The sequence below is a fragment of the Ochlerotatus camptorhynchus genome, unplaced genomic scaffold (assembly GCF_037179485.1).
Source record: "Ochlerotatus camptorhynchus isolate MF236.1 unplaced genomic scaffold, CSIRO-AGI_Acam_v1.1 ptg000471l, whole genome shotgun sequence".
In the NCBI taxonomy this organism is placed as follows: Eukaryota; Metazoa; Arthropoda; class Insecta; order Diptera; family Culicidae; genus Ochlerotatus; species Ochlerotatus camptorhynchus.
The window spans coordinates 119,936-141,114 of NW_027040957.1; the positions used below are offsets into that span (position 1 = coordinate 119,936).

Here is a 21,179-nt window from a genome sequence, read left to right on the forward strand (position 1 = left end):
ATTAATTGTGTTTTTAATTTCTTTTGATTGTGTACTGAAGCATTTTTTAAACATCAGACACTCATGCAAACATACCAAATTTGAGTGCAGAGACACACAACTCCAACTTTTTATAAGTCGAATTGATGAAAATTTGCAGTAACTTTGACTATTGGCGAAAATAAGGAAAAATCCTAAATTTATTTTAAGAATTTCTCAATTAGGCAGTTAGCGAACAATTTTGATGTGTAAGGAAAATACTAGGAAAAAAAAGTAATTGTAGAAGCAATTCAATAGGAGGATACATTAATCCTGTAGCAGTAGCCCCCCTTAGTAACGCCGATGGTTTTGACGAATCGAGAAAAAAATCTTTTTTTAGCAATCTTGGGTCATCTTTTTTGTCAGTGTGCCACAAGTATGCCACAGGTGTGCCACAAGTATGCCGTATGTGTGCCTAAGGTGTGCCACATATGTGTCGCAGGTGTGTCGCAGGTTTATCGCAGGTGTGCCGCAGGTGTGCCACAAGTGTGCCACAGGTGTGCCGCAGGTGTGCCGCAGGTGTGCCACAGGTGTGCCACAGATGTGCCGCAGATGTACCGCAGGTGTACCCCAGGTGCGCCGATTGTGCCGGTCATAGAGCAAACTGAGATTGTTTTTAACATACCCATTCTGACACCTTGAATGTTTTATTTTGAAATCGCTAGGATAAATCAGTCTAGTGGCAACCAAGGAGGAATGCAATGTTTAAAAATAAAAATAGCATCGAAAAATACTACCGCCGTCGGACGTATGTGAAGAAAAAATGCTCCCATAAATGTAGCTGTGGTTACTATCCCATGGTAACTGATTAGACCTGATTCTACATGTATCTGATCGGTTGTGGATGAAACTAAAATTCATAGTATTCATTCGACAGCCGATTGGGGATGACACGGCATGTGGCGAGTATGCAAATTTTTTCTCGTGTTCATAGGATAATAAAAGTCCTGTGTATTAGGGGTTTTTAATGCCCTCAATGGCAGAACAGAAGCCTAGCTTTCGTGATGTGAAAAGCAGCGGTCTATCAGCGGCCGGAAAGAGTTGGAACCGGTGGGGAACATTGTTGCAGATCGAATGTAGAGGATGATGAATATGACTTCTGTAATTTGTTTTGTGTGAGTTGCATCATTATTTGAATTAAGGGTACTAATGGGGTCTGATTAGCTGCCTCTTTCTCTCAAGCCCATTCTAGAACCTGCATTTCGGATTTAAATCTATAAGTGAACTGAAGTGAACTGCTAGTTCGAGTGCCTTTGGTATATTCAATTAGAGCCTATGGCTAAAAATCTCTCAAACAAAGATTAAAAAAAAATCAATTAGAGGATGTTCGTGAATATACAGTCGAACAGCACGTAATGTTTTGAACAACTTCAATGACAGTTGTCCAGCAGTGCTCTCATTTTATTTGCAACAATCCAATGCCTACGGGATTGTGTCGATAGAACGGTGCCTGTGGTGTAGTGATAAGCGTGATTGCCTCTCACCCCAGCAGGCCTGGGTTCAATCCCAGTCGGCGCCACCGGGATGTTCTGAGGCATAACATCTCTGATCACGTCTTCCTTCGGAAGGGAAGTAAAGCCGTTGGTCTCCGGTTCATGAGTTGATGGGTCGATAGGTAGGGTTCACGTGTGGGAGCTGCCTTGATGTCAGAATACCATAATTTGTTATTTAAAAGGTCTTTTAAAACCAATCCAACTAAATGGTCAGGTTCTGTTATTTTGGTATTTATTTGAGCATACCAAATAAAGGTATCATACCCAAGGAATCAAAAATATCTCCAAATAACAAAATGACAAGCGATCAACGAACAGAATGATAATGAAGCAATAGTGGAAAGCAATAATGATATAATCTTCTTCCTTTTTTATTCATGGTAAGCAGCCCGTGCGACACAACTCACTCGGGCGGTAAAAGAAAACGAGTAAATTGTTGACAAGCTGCTTAACGAAAAAAAAAGCCTAAGATGTGTGTGTTAATAGGATTTTTTTGCTACACTGAGGCAAATTGAACGACACATTGGAATTTCATAAGCACGATTTATGACAATTTTTCGTCTAACATGGAACTCCTTTGGCCATTCCATTTTCCCAAGCGTTGACAGACGAGTGGTCTAGAAACATGACCCGTAATCTCATCTTCCAAATTTTTTTAAAAGCCAAATCTTTGAAATTCATACCGATTTCTTGTGGGTAAAATTCATAAGTGGTTCTTTTGGAATTCTTACGTTCTTTTGCCCCAGTGTATTTCTTTTCTCGATTCAGATCAAGCTATGTCCTCATCCATTTATATTGAAACAAAGCAGACAAGCAATATATCATTATCCTTCTACCACTCCGATCGAGCTATGTTACGGAGTGAGTTTTTCTCATTGTAGTCGTAGCAACCGTTTGTCCTGTATCGTTTGGTGCTTTATGTGTTTGGATTCACTGATCATACACTGAGGCAAAAGAACGTACAAATTCCATAAGAACCACTTATGAATTTTAGCCACAAGAAATTGGTATGAATTTCAAAGATTTACCTTTTAAAAACTTATGTTGGCATTGTTTTATCGTAGCATCCCTTGCAGTCTGTGGTTGTATTACGGTTTTGTGTGCTTGTCATAAAATCAGGACGTCAAGTCGTCTATAAAACTGTTTTATGACTACTAAATTAAAACTCAGACTTCATAGTTTTAATCTTAGCTGTAAGGTGATTCTGTATCACTACTTATAACTGCAGAATAAATCCAAAACAAAACATACAATTATGTTTTATGGCATACTTTTCATGACCGATATAAAACTTGAAGCAGCCTTAGACCTTCATTACAGACTCATTACAACTATCATCTTTATCAGAGGCCAAAGATTCACAGATAAGAAACATACCCTAGTAGCACGCTTGTCTCTAATCGGTTGTGGAAACTTCTATACGACTTATTTCAGTCATAAACAAGTTGCTGCACCTTATTGTAGTGGAAGTGTGCTACTCGGGTACTTCAACAATAACAAAAAATACTCTGAAAATTGTTACCAATATAAAAAAAAAACAATTCTATCCAGAAACATGAAATGAAAACCCCTTCAGTGCTTTTGAACACGATGAAGATGAGATGATTGCCAATATGAAACTCCTGGAGGATCTACAGTTATGAACTCCCTCATATAACATAAGGCACAGTGCGGTGAAGGAGCTCTTAAAAATATTGAACAAGCGGCTTTCCGATACAATTCTGAAAGATCCATGAACCCTTCTTAAAACAACGCAGACCCTTTCACTAAATCCGGTTGGAGATGGCCAGTATTGGCCTCACGGCACTAAACCTTGTATTGAACAAGCTTTTAGTGGATCCAATAAGCATTTCATACATCTTGATTACAAGAGAAAATAGGAGGATCGCTTGTAATGTTGACTTTTTGACAGGTTGCCATGGGTTTTGTTTTGTTTTGATTCGCTGTACCGAATAAAACCAGAAAGCTAGCTATAAAGCTAACATATAACTTAATGCTTTCAAGTTGGACTATGAAATGCTGAGATACAACCATTAGGTTTATGTTATGCTTTAGAATTCCAATCTAGGAGAATATGTTATATTGAGGCAATTTTTAGGAGCAGCACGTTATATCGAAAAAAATGTCACCGTATCAGAAAATTTCACACATTCATACTGTGTATTATTACATATTACGCTTTAAATAATAGGCGATAAAACACTAACATACATCTATATATAATTAATTAATTTGTGACTGTGACTGATATGTTCAACAGTAGTAACAGTTTTGAACTAAATAGATAATCTTTTAATGACTCTTTAACGCATGGTGCTAATGTAGACAAATTAAAAATATCCCTTTATTTTAGTATTCATATGGCGCACTACATTAAGCTCCTATTTGGTATAATAATCACCATAAATATTGCACGGCATTCTGTGAAGCATATACAGATTGGTTAAAAAATGTAATAAAGTCGTCTTATTTTCAATATACAATAATATCAGCTATTATTACCAACTGACAAGGATCATGATTTCACATCAAACATCAAAAGAATAAAACCACAGTAAAATATTTCTCAATATTAACTATTATCCAAAAACCTCAAGGTTGTCAAAATGTTTTGCGTATCATTTTTTATTAAATTCTTCATTAGCGATTTATGCGGTTGTAACAAGTTGTATGGTAGTCATCAAAACGTTGTTAAAACTTTCTGACCTGGAGGAGGTTTATGTTTTCATTTTTAACAACCTCGTGTAGAGTGTGATAAAACAGACATAAAACCTATGCTCGTAAGGTAGTTCGGATATCAAGTTTTAATTATTGCATTAAAACTGGGCCAATTGGTCATGACATGGCTGTATAGCGGTTGTCAGGAGGTTGTTAAAGCAATGTGGTCGTCAGTGAAGGTTTTATAATTTGGTTCTATCAACTGCTATAAAACATCAATAAAACAACAATTGTTGCTTGGGGCAGTTTGTCCCATCATGCATTTTGCAATGCCATCGTCCAGAAGTGAAGTTACAGTTTGAATTACCATATTTGTGCAATGGGAATGTTTATTTTGGAGCAAGTCAGTTAAACTTTTATGTACTATATATCATTTTTATCGAGCATTTAAGGCACCTACTATCTTCAGATAAATTAGTCTTCATACCATACAAAAGCCAAAAAAAAATTATATGAAGTTTGTTTTACAGTTATTTGGTGAGTTATGACCGTTTCAAGTTGAAAATGAGCCAAAAACCAATATTTTTTTTTAATGAAAGTGCTTCGGACCAGGCTTTGTTATAAGCAAATGTGCTGATTGTATGCAAAATAAATTTTCGATGGGGATTTCGAGAATCAGAGAACATTGCGAAAAAAAGGCACCCGAGCAACAAAATGATAGGAAATCGATATTGAAGTTTGCAGCTCCTATCGAAATTTGAGGACACATTTGAGGTTATTCGTGACTTATCTGGGGTGAAATTTGATATCCAGTCTTTCAGCGTGAGAAGCATGCATGCTAACCATTCACGCCAAGCCCGTATTCAGTTAAATATTATGAATGCATAAACAGTAATCAAATTGATTTAATTGAATGCAATATTAGTTTTCCGTTTGATGCAACAGTGTAAACTGTTGCTTTCAATTTTGCTGTGTTAACCTTTAAGTCAACCAAGATGAGATCAAATTGAAATCGAAAATTGTAGTTATGATGAAAATTATGGAAATAACAGCAAATTTTGATTTCAATTTGATCTCCAGCTTTGCTCGGATAGTGTGAATATTGTACATTTTCAATCAATCACCATGAAGGTTCATTGATGTGCGAATCGACGCAGCATGCTTCTGTCAATGGTACGAGCGAATTTACTCCTTCCTGCAGAGAGTAGATAATTATTTTTCGATTGATTTCATCGCACCCATGTCAACTGTAACGTAATACAATCGACATTTGCCTATCATGATTGCTTTTTACTCTATTTTCCCATTTCAGATTTATGCGTGGGTTTACTCAGCGTGTTGACAGATATTATTTGGCGGATGACAGTATCCTGGAAGGCCGGAAACATTGCGTGCAAAGCCATTCGGTTCGTTCAAGCTAGTGTCACCTACGCATCCACCTACGTGCTGGTGGCTCTGAGCATCGACCGGTACGACGCCATCACACATCCCATGAACTTCTCCGGATGCTGTGAGTTGCTGTGTTTAGCTTCAAAAATAAATTGTTCCAAGTGCTAGCAGCACGGGATGATATTAATCCTATTTGCTTGAATGTTCCCATATTTCAGGGAATCGCGCTCGTCGGTTGGTTGCTGCAGCTTGGAGTTTAAGTGCGCTTTTCTCGCTTCCTATTTTCTATCTCTATCAGGAAAAATCCATACAGGGTGAGCATCCAATTTCCTGTTCCACAATAATGAACTCATCGGATTTTCAATCTGTGGTGACATATTTACAGGAAGAAAGCAGTGCTGGATTGATTTGGTCGATCCCTGGCGGTGGCAAGTGTACATGTGTTGGGTTGCCAGCTCGCTCTTTGTTTTGCCAGCACTGATCATCTCAGCATGTTATGCAATCATCGTCAAGACAATTTGGGCCAAGGGAGCAATTATGGGACCAATCGGTATGGACTCACATACAACTGGAGTGCAATTACTCTCGAATTGTGCACTATTTTCCACTCACTTTTAATCTTATTGCAGATCGAACTCGAAATGGAATTGCCGATTTGGCCAGCAGGAGAGCCAGCTCACGGGGCATCATTCCAAAGGCAAAAGTAAAAACGGTCAAGATGACTATTGTAATAGTGATAGTATTCGTACTCTGCTGGTCGCCGTACATAGTGTTTGACCTGTTGCAAGTGTTTGGCCAGATTCCGAACACCCAAACCAACATTGCGATTGCAACGTTCATCCAAAGTCTGGCACCGCTGAATTCGGCTGCCAATCCACTGATTTACTGTCTCTTCTCAACACAAGTCTGTCGAATGATCAAGTAAGTGATGTCATTCAACTATTTGACTGTTGTCCAAGGTCACATTTGTCTGTTGGTTTTACGATAGATATGTCCTGCCAATACTTGCAAATCAATTTCAGTTCTTCTGTATAGTCCAATAATTTACAATTAGTCCAACTACCCTAAACATTTCGACTGCCATTTCTACATGGCACATTATCTACAGTTTAGCGGCTTCCTAAGATTTCAATAAAGCTGGCTGATAAACGCTCACTAAAGTTGAGATTACGCGGTTGAAGTGAGTTGATTCAATCTACCTCACATTGACATTGCCAAGAAGTATGGAATTCTATGTCGACTGAAAAATTATTTAACTATTGCCAGTAAAATACAGCTATACAAATAAATCATCTCTTCTCATCTAGACTTTTGCCCTTCCATTTTATTTCTGGCCAATGAAACGCAAATATTGAGATTACAGCGCTTGCAGAATAAAATAATGCGTTTGATATTGGGATGTAATAGATTCGCCTAGACGCCTTGCAATGGTTGTCGGTGAAGCAAAGAATTGTATGTTTGACTAAGGTGTTCATTTTTAAAGTATTTAACGGTTTCCTGCCTCGATATTTGTGTTACCGAATTGAACGAGGAAGTGACATTCATAGATATAATACTAGAAACGTGGTTGAAATAAAAACACCACATTTCTTGACTTCAGCAACACTTACAGAATTTAAAAGACACTGCATTTCCCACGGTAAAACTTTCTTTTGAACAGTTATCCAATATGTTTTTTTTTTTTGTGAATTGACAAATTATGTATCTTGACGAAGTTATCTCTAACGGATTATTTTGTAAGGATAGTTGTCATAATGACTTTTTAATAATTAAAGGCTGACTTAAAGTAAATTGGTATGCACAAAAAGCCCTCTTATTTGTGATTCATTAAGTTAAAAAAGTCCATTAATGGTTGCTTTACAGTGCTTTTATTAAAACTTCAAAATAACAGCATTAGATGGTTATATTTCTTCAGTTCGAACGAAATCTCGAACCTTCCTCTTGATGGAGCCCATCAGCGCCCGCGCAATGGAAACAGACATGGAATCGACGCATTTCTTCCATTTTTCCCGCATTTGGCGGATGTCCTTGACTGCCCCGCCGCTTCGTCGAAGTCGCTGCTTTGAAATTGCCCACCCGTAAAAAAAGAACGATAGAGGTACAATGAAATGTATTGTAACAATACAATAGAATTTATTGTACTTAAAGTAAATTGTACTGTCCACAACGATAAAATAACCATAGAATGTATTGTTTTCACAAAACAATCAATGGTAAATGGGTAAATATACAATAGAACAAGGCGGTTGTTATGTATCTCAACCGTACATAAAATCACTTTTTTCGAACAATCTTGACGAACGGAAATACACGCTTTTTCAGGCATTCTTCGATGTAAACTTGGGATGCCATCGTCAAGGATGTGACGAATGGTTCCGTTTTCAGGCCACAACTGCAAATCGTTTGCCAAATCATGGCCTTCTTCGCGAACTTGTCGTCAAACACGAACTTGAATCTTCCCGGCACATCCCCACGTCCAGTCGCAATGTAAAACTTTTGACCGGGCAGCTGCTTAAAATCGAGTTTGACGTATGTTTCGTCAACGATCAAAGTGAAGCCCTTGTGTTTCGTCAAAACACGGTCGTACAAGAGCCTTGCACGGTTTTTGCCCACGGAATTCTGCTTCATGTGCCGATTCGGATGTTTACTGGCTTTGTACAACTTGTATCCTTCCCTGGCAAGGATGTTCCGCACCGTTTGAAAGTTGGCGTTGTGCCTTCTAATCACATCTCGGATCGAAAGGCCGGGTTGGGCATCTCAACACCTAGCTGCGCAGCTGACGATCCCTTGTTCCAGTTTTTTCGTAGGTCCGCTAATTCCTTTCCACATGCAGAGTTGCCTTGTAGGTTTTGAGCACTCGAAAAACTGTTTTTTTTTTCATCTTCAGCACTTTAGCCAGCTTGGAACCGGACCACTCCGGATTTTACGCAATATATTTTCTTTTTTCAGGTTCCTTTTGACGTTATTTCTGAACGCGATCGACTACTTTGATCAAACTTGCACCAGTTGTTCTCTATAGAAGTGTAACAAACCTCTGTCAAAGATTTTTGATTCCCATCACTAGAGGCGTGCTAGCGGCGCGCGAGGAGCATATCAATTTCCTTTTAATCAGCCTTTATTGTAGCACTGCAAAAAGTATTTTGTTCGCCACGATGGTGATGATGGATTTTTGATATTTGATTTAACATTAGTAGTTAATAAAAAAATGTAAGTAGTAATGTAAGACTTAAACCCCGGACGCGTATTACAGAAATATATGACTGATTTTAACATTTCAGTGCCATCATTTCAAAGGGGCGTAATTGCATTTGTAAACAATGGCTTTAGCCGTCGATTTCTCACGAATAAAAACTCACTCATGAAAAATAATGATACCAGCAGGTAGAGGAATGTTTCCTCTACCAGCTAGAATTGTTATTTTGGAGAGGTAAGATTTCATTCGCGAGAAATTGACGGCTAAAGTCATTGTTTACAAAAGCAATTACGCCCCTTTGAAATGTTGGCACTGGTTTGATAAAAAAAAATATTTTGAAGCTTATTTGGAAGATGCTTTGAAGAAGTAGTAAGTTTTCTGGCTGAATGTCGGGCATTCATTTATGGCAAAATGAACTTGATTTTTTTGCTTTTGAGGATTGTTTCCAATTTTGACAATTCTGGGTTGGAAACTCAAGCGTTGATGAATATCAACAAACGCGTATTCGTGGATGGATAATGATCTAATTTGTTCATTTCGCTCTTACGTTGACAACGAAGATTTTCAAAACAAACGCAATTAATCTACACTGGGTTAAAGCGGTTGTCAGTGCGTGTGAGGGTAAATGAGAAAAACAGACTCTGGTGGTCATTTCAAGTACCTAGGATCACATTAGACATATCCGAACATGTTCCGGAAGATTCCTCTTCCCTTTATGGGAAAAACTGTCATACGATACATAAAATCAATACGTAAGAAGGGTGAAGATCTCACCATAGGTTGATTAATTCAGGTTATTTCATGATCTAAGGAAAAAAACTAATATGCATGGACTTTTGATATGTTTTTCCTATATTTTTAGAAGTATCAAAACGTACCTAAAAGGAATGTTCTTTTTTTGCGGTAAGCTCACCGACAAACCGACATGATGGACCATAGCAAAAACAATGGTATTTCTGACCAAAGCACACTGCTGACGTCTGACTCCGTGTTCGTGGGAAATATTTAGCCAAGCCATGAACCTGCATGAAACATTTATGAATTGGTTCGTGTCTGATCTATTCTGGACAAATTATTTTTATCTCGATAAAAAAATCCTATGGTTCGAATCACTGCACGTTTAAATCGGCCGTTTACGATTTTCGGGCATAAGTCAGAATTAAGTGTCATGCCGGTTTGTCGGTGGTAAGCTTCCCCCTAACACACACTGCGTTTCTTACGACCAACTTTTTATGAGCGATTGTTGCGTGACGGTGGTGTTCACACGGAACGATTTTATAGCGACACAAAATTGGTTTGAGTCTATGGTAAAGGGGAAACCATGGGGAAACAGATAAAACGGAAACGAGAAAAAAGCTGAGATTTCGAATCGCGTTGGGGGTTGGTAACTTGACGGAAGTTTTATGAACATCTCGAAAGTTCTATAAACACCTCGGAAGTTCTATGAACTGTTCAGAAGCTCTATAAACTGCTCGGAAGCTCTATGAACATCTCGAAAGTTCTATGAGACTTTTGTTTAAGCTCTATGAACAGCTCGGAAGTTTATGAACTGCTTGTAAATTCTATGAATTGCTGGGAAGTTCTGTGATCATCTTGGAAGTTCCATGCTCATCTCTGCGGAAGTTTCATGCTCATCTGCTCTTATGTTCTGTGAACTACTCGAAAGTTCTGTGAGCTGCTCGGAAGTTCTACAAACATTTAGAAAATTGTATGAATTTCTCGAAAGTCCTGAAAACTGCAGTTCTATGTTCTATGAACTGGTTTGATGTCCTTATAACATCGGAAGTTATAAGAACATATCGTTAACTCTACTAACTAATTGGAAGTTCAGTAATATAAACAATAAAAATAATAACACATTTCAGAAGATATATGAGCGGCGCCAGTGGTGTAGAGGTAAGCGTGATCACCTCTCACCCCAACAGGCCTGGGTTCAATCCCAGTCGGTGCCGCCAGGATGTTCTGAGGTATAACATCTCTAATCACTCCTTCCTTCGGAAGGAAAGTAAATCCGTTGGTCCAGGTTCATGAGTTCATGGGTCGATAGGTAGGGAGAGCCCAGGTGTGGGAGCTGTCTCCCTGGCGTCGGTAGCATTGGTGCTCAGCATGGAAAAAAGATCGACGGAAAACAAATCAAGGAAAAAAAAAGAAGATATATGAACATTTCGGAAGTAGTATCAACATCATGAAAGTTCTATGAACCGTTCGAAAGATCTATGAGACTTTTGTTTAAGCTCTATGAACAGCTCGGAAGTCTTATTAACTGCTTGGAAGATCTATGGACTGCTCGCTCGGGCTTCTATGAACATCGCAAAAGTGAAATTCTATTAATTTCTCTAAAGTCCTGTGAAAATTCTAGTTCTATCAACAGGTGAAGGGGATGCTGAACCGAGATGCTTGCAAAGAAAAATGGAAAGAAAAGAGAGATTCTTAAAAGTGCTGGAGCTCTGTGAACTTGTCGAAAGTTCTATGAATATGTCGGAAGTGCAGTGAACCTGTCAAAAATTATGTAAATTTTTAGGTTGTTCTGTGAACTTTTCTGAAAGTGAAATTGTAGGAAGATAAGTGAACTTGGTGTAAGTTTCATGAATTTGTTGGAAGATCTACGAACTTGTCAAACATTTTGTGAACTTTCCGGAAATTCTGTGAAATTGTCGGAATTTTGGTGAACCTGTTGGAAGTTCTAAGAATTTCTCGGAAAATCTATGAACATGTCGGAAGTACCTGCCAAAAATTATGTGAACTTGTCCAAAGATCTGTGAAAGAAGTTATATGAACTTGTAGGATGTTCTGGATACTTGGTTAAAGATCTGTGAACTTTTTAAAAGTTCTGGGGAGTTGCCGGAAGTATTGTGACCTTGCCGGTAGTTCTGTAAACTTGTCGGAAGTTCTATGCAATCTGTGACTTGTCAGAACTTCCATTAACCAGTTGGAAATTCAGTAAACCTGTCGAAAATTCTATGAAATTGTCGGAAGTTGTAAGTTCAGGGAACCTGGTGCAATGTCGGAAGTTAAGTATCTTTATTAGAAGTTCTATAAACACGGCAGAAGTTTATAAACTTAGTGGCAGTTAAGTATCTTTATTGGAAGATCTATAAACTAGTAGGAAGTTATATATACTCATATTCTTGTTTTCGTTTGAACCGTATTATCCATACAGAAAGAAAAAAAAATTGTATGGAAAATACGGTTTGAACGAAAACAAGAATATAGGTGATAAACTTGAGAAAAAATCTGTGAACTTGACGAAAGTTCTGGAAACTTGTCAAAAGTTCTGAAAACTTAACGGAACTTCTGTGAACTTTTCGGAAGTTCTGTTACATTGTAGTAAATTATGTGAACTTCCCTGAAGTTCCTTGTTGTGCTTCAACATGGAATATATTAAAGTGAGTTAAGCTTCAGAAAAAAATGCTTTTGATTTTTTTTTTCAAGACTTCAGTTTAATTCTGAACATTTTCGACTGTCCAATTATTCAAATCATAAGCCTTAGATATTCACTCGAATTGTTAGATTTTTTACATTTTTAAAAAAGACCATGAACGCTGTAGTTGCTACTCCGTTACTGATCAGAACTAGGGAAATTGCACAGAGAACCATACATCAGTACCGACGCTGGCCACGTCCTCGCGGTCTTTGGAGAGGGGAAGGATGATTAGTTTGACAATCGTTGTTACTGGATACCGTGTTTACCTCTGCATCTCCACAATTGCCACGGAAAGGATAGTTGTGTTAGTGGGTAAGGTTATTTTTAAGATCAGGATTCACTGTGGTAAGTGATGCAATCAGTAAAAGCAGCAGACTGTTTGCAATTTAAATCTAGTGGGGATGGAATAAGGCATAGGAAAAATTGCAACGAAAGGGGTAAGCCTCCCAACTATCTACTCAGCAAGTAGAAACGCTAATCACTGAGCTACCGACCCAAGTAACCACAATTTCTGATAAAAGACTATTTGTGGCTTAAGCAGCTTGGTTCAAGGTGGTCTATAGAATTCTAAGCAGCCTCATTTTAAGTCGTTATAAGAACTTGAAAGTTCAAGTACCATAATTGAAGAGCATTATAAGCAGCTTCAGGCGGAACTTGTTTGGAACTTTTAGAAAATAAGTTTAAATATGTTTTTATCTTCTTCACCAATTTTAAATTTAGTTCGCACTTTTATGAAAGTTAATTCTAAAGTCAGGTCCTTATGAAAGTTATTTCTAAAGGTAGGTATAAACGTGTATTGATCATGAGTAGCATGATTGGAGCTGTTTAAAGAATGTTGGCTATCATGGACCTTTTTAGAAACTGTCAAGTTGCTAAAAAGTTCCGTAGGGAACTTTTAAGATACTTTAAAGTTGCTAAGAAGTTTCGCTGGGGACTTGTTCGGAACTTTGTTGTGGCCATGTTTTCAGCCTTGCCTGAAGTTCCTAAGTAGTGCTTGGGATGCTTTTGGAACTTTTTTTGAACTTCAAGTTGCTAGGAGTACGCATTGGAACTTTTTGGAGCCTGAAGTTCTTCGTGTGCTTTCTGTAGCTTCTAAAGTAGCTATGGAACTTGCAAGCTCGGTAGGAACTTTATTTGAACTTTATGGAACTTGAAAGTTCTGTCGGAACTTTAATTGAACTTTATGGAAATTGGAATTGAGATTTATCGTTGAATGCGGAACTTTTGGTTACTTGGGGAGCCTCGTTAAAGTATTCTCTCAAATTGTTAGATTGATCAGAATTTGTGCCGAAGACCATCTAGATAAAATCCATTGGATATTTTTCAAGACATCAGGTTGATTCAGAAGAACATCAACTGACCAACCATTCAACTAATGTCTCTGAAGATATTCTCTCAAGATATCAAGATGACCAAGAATTATTTCAAAGGCCTTCAGATGATCAAACATCTCCATTAAGGTTGACCAGGAATTTATCCAAAGACTTTCAGTTGATCAAAAATCTCCATTAATCCTTTGAATAATTTGCCTAGGCTTCAGGTTGATGAGGTATTCTGAAGATCTTCAACTGTTCAACAATTCAATTCACGCTTCGCAGATATTCTCTGAAGATATCAGATCGACTAGGAATTATTTCAAATACCATCAGTTAATCAGTTGAACTTCATAAAGTCTTTTGATGAGGTGTAATGGTGACATGGGCTACAAAATGGTGAGTTGACAACCTGGAAGGAGCGATATACCTACCCTGGTCCTCACAAGTTCCTACTTCACGCCGCCCCGAGTCATATGATAACAAAAGACTACCAGCTAAAACATGGACACAGCAGGGTGGCGTAGCCTGGGCAATAATGCCAGTTCGGCAATAGCAAAGTGAAGAGGTGCGACGCACACACTGGCACGGTAACCATAGTACGGCGATAGAGGAAATGCTTCACCAAACCCGAGCGTCTGTTCACCATGGAGGTGCGGCTCAAAACGGCGTCTGTTCTCCATGTTAAGAGCGGCTGATCACCGTCCTAGTGCCAGCGTGGGACTCTAAACAGAGCTGTGCACGATGGTCCCCCGGCGAGACAGGGGGTTGGGACAGGCCCAACAAGCCGCCCTGGGAAAAACATAAAGTTGCAAATACTGAAGAAAGAAATACGAATCGGAAAAAATCGGCACAGACCTACGCAACGAAGTAAGGACTACGATTGGAAACTCGGAACATGGAACTGCAAATCGCTCGGCTTCCCGGGCTGTGATAGGTTAATCTATGATGAACTTCAACCACGCAACTTCGAAGTCGTAGCACTGCAGGAACTTTGCTGGACGGGACAAAAGGTATGGAAAAGCGGGCATCGAGCGGCTACTTTCTACCAGAGCTGTGGCACGAACAACGAGCTGGGAACCGGCTTTGTAGTGCTGGGTAAGATGCGCCAACGCGTGATTGGTTGGCAGCCGATCAACGCGAGGATGTGCAAGTTGAGGATTAAGGGCCGTTTCTTCAACTACAGCATCACCAACGTGCACTGCCCACACGAAGGGAGACCCCACGACGAGAAAGAAGTGTTCTATGCGCAGCTAAAGCAGGTGTACGACGGCTGTTCGCAACGGGACGTCAAAATCGTCATCGGCGACATGAACGCTCAGGTAGGACGGGAGGCAATGTATAGACCGGCAATCGGGCCAAACAGCCTGCATGCCGTATCGAACGACAACGGCCAACGATGCGTGAACTTTGCAGCCTCTCGGGGTATGGTAGTTCGAAGTACCTTTTTCCCCCGCAAGGATATCCACAAAGCCACCTGGAGATCACCTGACCAACACACAGAAAACCAAATCGATCACGTTCTAATCGACGGGAAATTCTTCTCCGACATTATCAACGTCCGCACGTACCGCAGTGCGAACATAGATTCGGACCACTACCTAGTTGCAGTATGCATGCGCTCAAAACTCTCGATGGTTCATAACACCCGTCGAAGTCGAACGCCGCGACCCAACATTGAGCAACTACGGGACACCGGAGTTGCCCAGGACTACGCGCAGCAGCTGGAAGTTGCACTACCCACGGAAGAGCAGCTTCGCGCAGCTTCACTTGAAGATGGCTGGAGGGAAATCCGTTCCACCATAGGTAGTACTGCTGCAGCGGCACTAGGTACTGCAATCCCGGACCGAAGAAATGACTGGTTTGACGGCGAATGCAAACTGTTAGTAGAGGAGAAGAATGCAGCACGGGCGAGAATGCTGCACGGGCGAGAATGCTGCTACACCGCACGAGATTGAATGTGGAGCGATAAAGACAAGCGCGGAACAGACAAAACTCGGTTTTCCGAAGGAAGAAGCGTCAGCAGGAAAATCGAGATCGCGAGGCGATGGAAAATCTGTACCGCGTAAACGACACACGGAAGTTCTATGAGAAGCTAAATAGTTCGCGTAAAGGCTACGTGCCGCAAGCCGATATGTGCAAGGACTTGGACGGTAACCTTCTCACGAACGAGTGTGTGGTGATTGAGAGGTGGAAGCAGTACTATAACGAGCACCTCAACGGTGAAGCAGTAGAAAACGGAGGTGGCACGGCAACATACCTTGCAGCACGCGCAGAAGACGACAGGCTACCGGCCCCTGATCTTCAAGAAGTTGAGGAGGAGATCGGTCGGCTGAAGAACAACAAAGCAACTGGTGTAGATCAACTATCAAGTGAGCTTTTAAAATACGGTGGTGAAGCACTGGCTGCTGGCGCTCTGCTGCACTGGGTAATTGCCAGGATTTGGGAGGAGGAGATATTACCGGAGGAGTCGATGGAAGGTGTTGTATGCTCAATCTACAAAAAGGGCGACAAGTTGGATTGCTGCAACTACCGCACGATGACACTGCTGAGCGCCGCCTACAAGGTACTCTCCCAAATTCTATGCCGCCGCCTGTCACCATTTGCAACAGAGTTCGTGGGGCAATACCAGACGGGATTCATGGGTGCCCGCGCTACCACGGACCAAATTTTCACGATTCGGCAGGTTCTGCAGAAATGCCGCGAATACAACGTGCCCACACATCATTTGTCATCGATTTCAAATCCGCATATGACACAATAAATCGAAATCAGCTATGGCAGATTATGCACGAGTACGGATTTCCGGATAAACTGACGCGATTGGTCAAGGCGACGATGGATCGAGTGATGTGCGTTGTTCGAGTATCGGGGACACTCTCGAGTCCCTTTGAATCTCAAAGGGGGTTACGACAAGGTGATGGACTTTCGTGTCTGCTATTCAACATCGCGTTAGAAGGTGTGATCAGAAGAGCTGGGATAGACACGAGTGGCACGATCTTCAGGAAGTCCAGCCAGCTTCTTGGCTTTACCGATGACATTGACACCATGGCACGGAACTTTGAGATGATGGCGGAAACGTACATCAGACTGAAGGCTGATTCTAGGTGACATCAACGCATCAAAGACAAAATACATGAAAGGAAGAGGTTCTAGGGAAGACAATGTTAGCCTCCCACCCCGAGTTCAGATTGACGGTGACGAAATCGAGGTGGTCGATGAGTTCGTGTATTTGGGCTCACTGGTGACCGCCGAAAATGATACCAGTTGCGTACCATCTACGGTGGAGTGCAGATGGATGACGGAACGCGTAGGAGGCGAATGAACCACGAATTGCACCAGCTGCTGGGAGAACCATCCATCGACATCGGGGCGACCCCGGCGTAGTGGTTAGCATCCATACCTCTCATGTCAAAGTCACGAGTTCAAATCTCACCCCCGGACAAGTCACGAATGACCCAAGAGTGTTAAAGTGACTATAATAAAAAAAAAAAAAAAAAAAGCCATCCATCGTCCACATTGCAAAAATTGTTGGGCACGTCGTAAGAATGCCGCACGATGACCCAGTGAAAATGGTTCTAGAAAGCGACCCAACAGGAACAAGAAGAAGAGGCGCGCAGTGGGCAAGGTGGATCGACCAAAGAGAAGGCGACTTGCGGACCCTTCACAGACCACGAGGCTGGCGAATTGTGGCCATGGATCGAGTAGAGTGGAGACGACTTCTTCGGACAGCAGAGGAAAACAAGGCCTTAGTCTGATTGGTAAGGTAAGTAATGGTGACATGTTCTAAAATTTGTAACATGAAAGGATTTCATGGCTCTAAAATTTTCAAAAATTTGCAAAATGTCAGACGCTGAGACATTGCTAGCTGCTTAAGATAACCTCAGAGTTAATTTTTGGTATCCTGTATTATGGAAAAGAAAAGAAATCAGGGCTTGATGAAATATGCAGGATTTGAAGAGACATAGGGGAAATGTTGGCTTCGGCAATACCTTAACCTATTATCGTCAGGTGAAACACAATGTATCCACATGCCAAAATTGAGCTCTCAAAGGCGTTGTTTACCCCCCTGACGATAATAGGTAAAGGTATTGCCAAAGCCGACATTTCCCCTATTTCAATTCGTATAGGTACTAAAAAATATTGTAATGCTACAATCAAATTACCGTTTATTTCCCGGTTGTTTTCGATTCCAGGTTATCCCGATTTACGCGATTCAGTGGCAACCTTTAAATTCGGCAGCCGAAGCAGAAGAACGAAGGAAAACAATATCGTCGTCCATGAACCATTGCACTTTTGACACTTAACAATCGCGAAATAAAAACAACCCCTACAGGCTACAAAAAAAAATCGCTTCAAAATATGCAACGAGAATATTTTACGAGTGACACAAGGGATTTGTTTTTTTTTTTTTTTTTTTTTGTCACCGGTAATTGCTCTTTGTGTGAACTGGTAGGAAGGATCTCATATTGAATATTTTCAACCAACAAAAGTTCGTCGACGTGTGTGTTCAGTGATTTAAACGAGTGATAATCTATTGGTTATGACAATATTGATACTTTTACTAACATGAAACCAGACCAAGAGAAATTCTCCTGTTCTTTGAACAGAATTATTTTTTTTTATTTCAGGTTACATGGTCCATAACTTACTTTGAAACGCGTTGATCAATTAAGATTAAATTTCAACCAGTTACTCGTCAAAGTATAATCAATAAAATAATGTCATACTAAAAGTCAAGAAATGATTTGATATATCCAATAAAACTGCATGGTGCAATAAAGCATACTCACTGTCTGCCACGTCAGGGACGTAGCTATGAAAGTTCATGTTTGAAAGACATTGGAATTGAATTGAATTACTGAGAGGTATGCAAATAACTTTAGAGGACAACAACAGTAGTAGCACGAACATATAATGGGAAATGAAACACATTCCCGAAAATATCCGTAATAAAACTATCATTCAAATGGAAAATATACCAACGACGACGTTTTTTTCCTAAGCAATTGACCCGATACTATCGTTCATATTCATTTTTACTATCCTTCTCATCGTTTGCCGCTTTTATCTTTCAGACGACTTCCCCCATTCCGGTGGCTGTTGTCGTCCGAATGGTGCTGTAAAAATCCGGACGGTTCCTCCGGACGGGGAGCGCTGCGCAACGGGATGGTGCTCAACGGAGGCCAACGGATGCAGAACAACAACAGCAGTGACTCAATGCGAACGTTGACCACCTCGCTGACGATATCCCAGCGGTCCTGCATCAGGCCATCGCGGGTCGTCATCGTCGAGCGCCCGAAGGCAGCGCTCGCCATGTCCGAAGTTTGAAGCTAACTATTTATTCCTGTAGTGTATGGCGATGACGCCGTAGCAATTGTACTGTCTAATAGAGTTTAAGTATTTATTGACGTGTAAATAGAAACTTAGTACGTAAAGCTCATAGTCTGGGCCAGACTGGTTCGGGTAATGAAGAAGCATGAAATGATGAGTTTTTGGCAGTCTAATAGTACCGAGAAAAAAAAATAAGCAGTACATTTGTTTTTATTTACACAAAATTGATAGTTAACGTAAGGCAATATAATTAAAAACAGCTACGATGAAAAAGACAACATGCTCAAACAAAATAATTTACAAACTATATAAAAATCATTTCAACTAAAAAAACAATCAAATCACATGTCACAAGCTCAAAACTACAAATTAATTTCAAGTTCTCCCATTTTCTGAACCAGTCTAATAGTGCCGTTGAACGAGCAGAAGGAAACTTTTTGATAACGAGTGAAGAAACAAATATAATTTTCCTTGAAAATAACACAAATACGTTCTGCAAGCGACGTGCTGTGACTAACTCAGATCGGTTACGGAAAATTAGCTGATAATGAGTACGGAAAATGAAAAAGCAGAACAACTTTTTGTCCCGGGCCTCCGGTTATAACGATGTATTATGTGAGATTATATTAAAAATAAAAAGCTCTGCCAGTTCAGTCCGATGACGAGGGAAGACTAAGAATCGTTAGGAAAACAACAGCTGTAAGAAAAACTCATCAAAGGAAAAGTGAAAACAAAACGAAAAAGACAGGGAAAACAATTTAGTTTAATGTGTTCGAGCTTTGACCTGATTGCATGACGGAGAACTAGTGTAAAAGATGGCTGTCGTGACTGGCTGGCAAGGGGAATGAGTTGTTGCTTGAGATGTGTGATGTGACTCTTGAAAGTCAGCAACAAGACGAGCAAGCAAGAAACAAAAGCACTTAACGATGCTAAACGGAAAACAAATTATCAACATTGTTTTTTTCGCTCTGAAACCAGTGCATAATTAATGTTTGGAGAATCTGTCACATGCTTGTTGCTACGACTCGTTTAACATGTACGCGTATACATTAATGCATGTAGGATATGTTTCATTCATGTTGTTTTGTAAATCGGACATGAATGGTCACAGACGTGAAACTGGTGTACAATGGAAATATATGAAAATGTAAATCTTTTAAGCAGTCGTTTCAATGCCTTCGAAAAAAAAACCAACCATGTACGCTAAAGGAAAGGACGGATCATAGTTTTTGAATCGGAATGTTTCATTTCTCCTTCTTGGTTATTGAATCTCAACTGGGAGCAAACGCCGTCGCCTAACCTTAACTAAGTGTTCTTAAAGATTGTTCACGATAAAAATGGGAACAATTCAAATTCTAACGGCGCCGGTGGTTGAGTGGTAACCGTGACTGCTTTTCACCCCTGTGTGTCTAAATTCAATTCCAGTCAAGGTTCTGGGATTTAACCGAGCGATCCAGGTCTCAGGCCCGATAGGTTCCAGATAGGGAAGTCGTCCTCCTGGCTCTCGTTTGCCTTTTCGTTTGTTAATTCGAATCATTGAAGCGTTAAGATGAGTTTTTCAGTTTAAATCAAACGGTAAATGAGTAAACTTTAACTGAGCATGTTTACTCCAATTTTGATTCTATTTGTTCAGTTTGGATACTGATTTGAAAATAACCGATCATGTGACCTTAGTGATTAATATCTTAGACCATGTTAACGATAACGATAATTTTGTAAAATTGAAGGGCTGGAGGAAATATTCGAAGCAAGATGTTTTGAATCTTGTGGAGAGATGCGTGGATTTTCCATTCGCGGCCGGTAACTAAGATGAATCTACAGCTGTTTTTAATAACGCTTTGACAACGTGTACCAATCAACTAGTTGAGCAAATTGTTGTTTCTTTGAAAAACTCGAACAGCTGGTACAATTTGGATCGTTTGCGTCTTAAACGGAAAAAGGACAAATGGTACAAAAAGTTTTGTAGATCAAATAATAACAATCATTAGAATAGGTACACAATCACGCGTAATAAGTATTCACCATCGATAAAGAAAACTCGTTGTGAATATGTTAAATGGAAGATTTATCAGCATCAGAACAACAGCAAAGAGCTATGAATTTTTTTTTTAAATATTTATTAAAACCTAGTAATTGCAAACCGCGGTTCATAACTTTTAATGGAACATTAGAACATTCAGAACTAGTAATTCCATCTAAATTTAATGATTATTTTGTCGACAATGTTTCATTGATTAATCAATCCATTGCATTGGTCGATGAACCTGACGAAATAAAACAGCCAGTTAATAGTAGTTGTAGATTTGAAGGATTTCACCCATTTACATTAGATGAACTTAGAGTTATTTGTTGGATGT

The 21,179-nt window shown here is 39.9% G+C and overlaps 1 protein-coding gene across 1 annotated transcript in view; it reads left to right on the forward strand.

The window, feature by feature from the left end:
• Nucleotides 1-19,950, forward strand: part of LOC135712331 (cardioacceleratory peptide receptor-like) — a 109,526-nt gene extending 89,576 nt beyond the window's left edge. Inside the window, exons 4-8 of the mRNA XM_065235304.1 lie at nt 5,482-5,679; nt 5,777-5,872; nt 5,944-6,108; nt 6,188-6,479; nt 18,567-19,950. Coding sequence (XP_065091376.1) covers nt 5,482-5,679; nt 5,777-5,872; nt 5,944-6,108; nt 6,188-6,479; nt 18,567-18,819 — 1,004 coding nt within the window. The 3' untranslated portion in view covers nt 18,820-19,950. The remainder of the gene's footprint in view (nt 1-5,481; nt 5,680-5,776; nt 5,873-5,943; nt 6,109-6,187; nt 6,480-18,566) is intronic.
• Nucleotides 19,951-21,179: the final 1,229 nt, after the last annotated feature.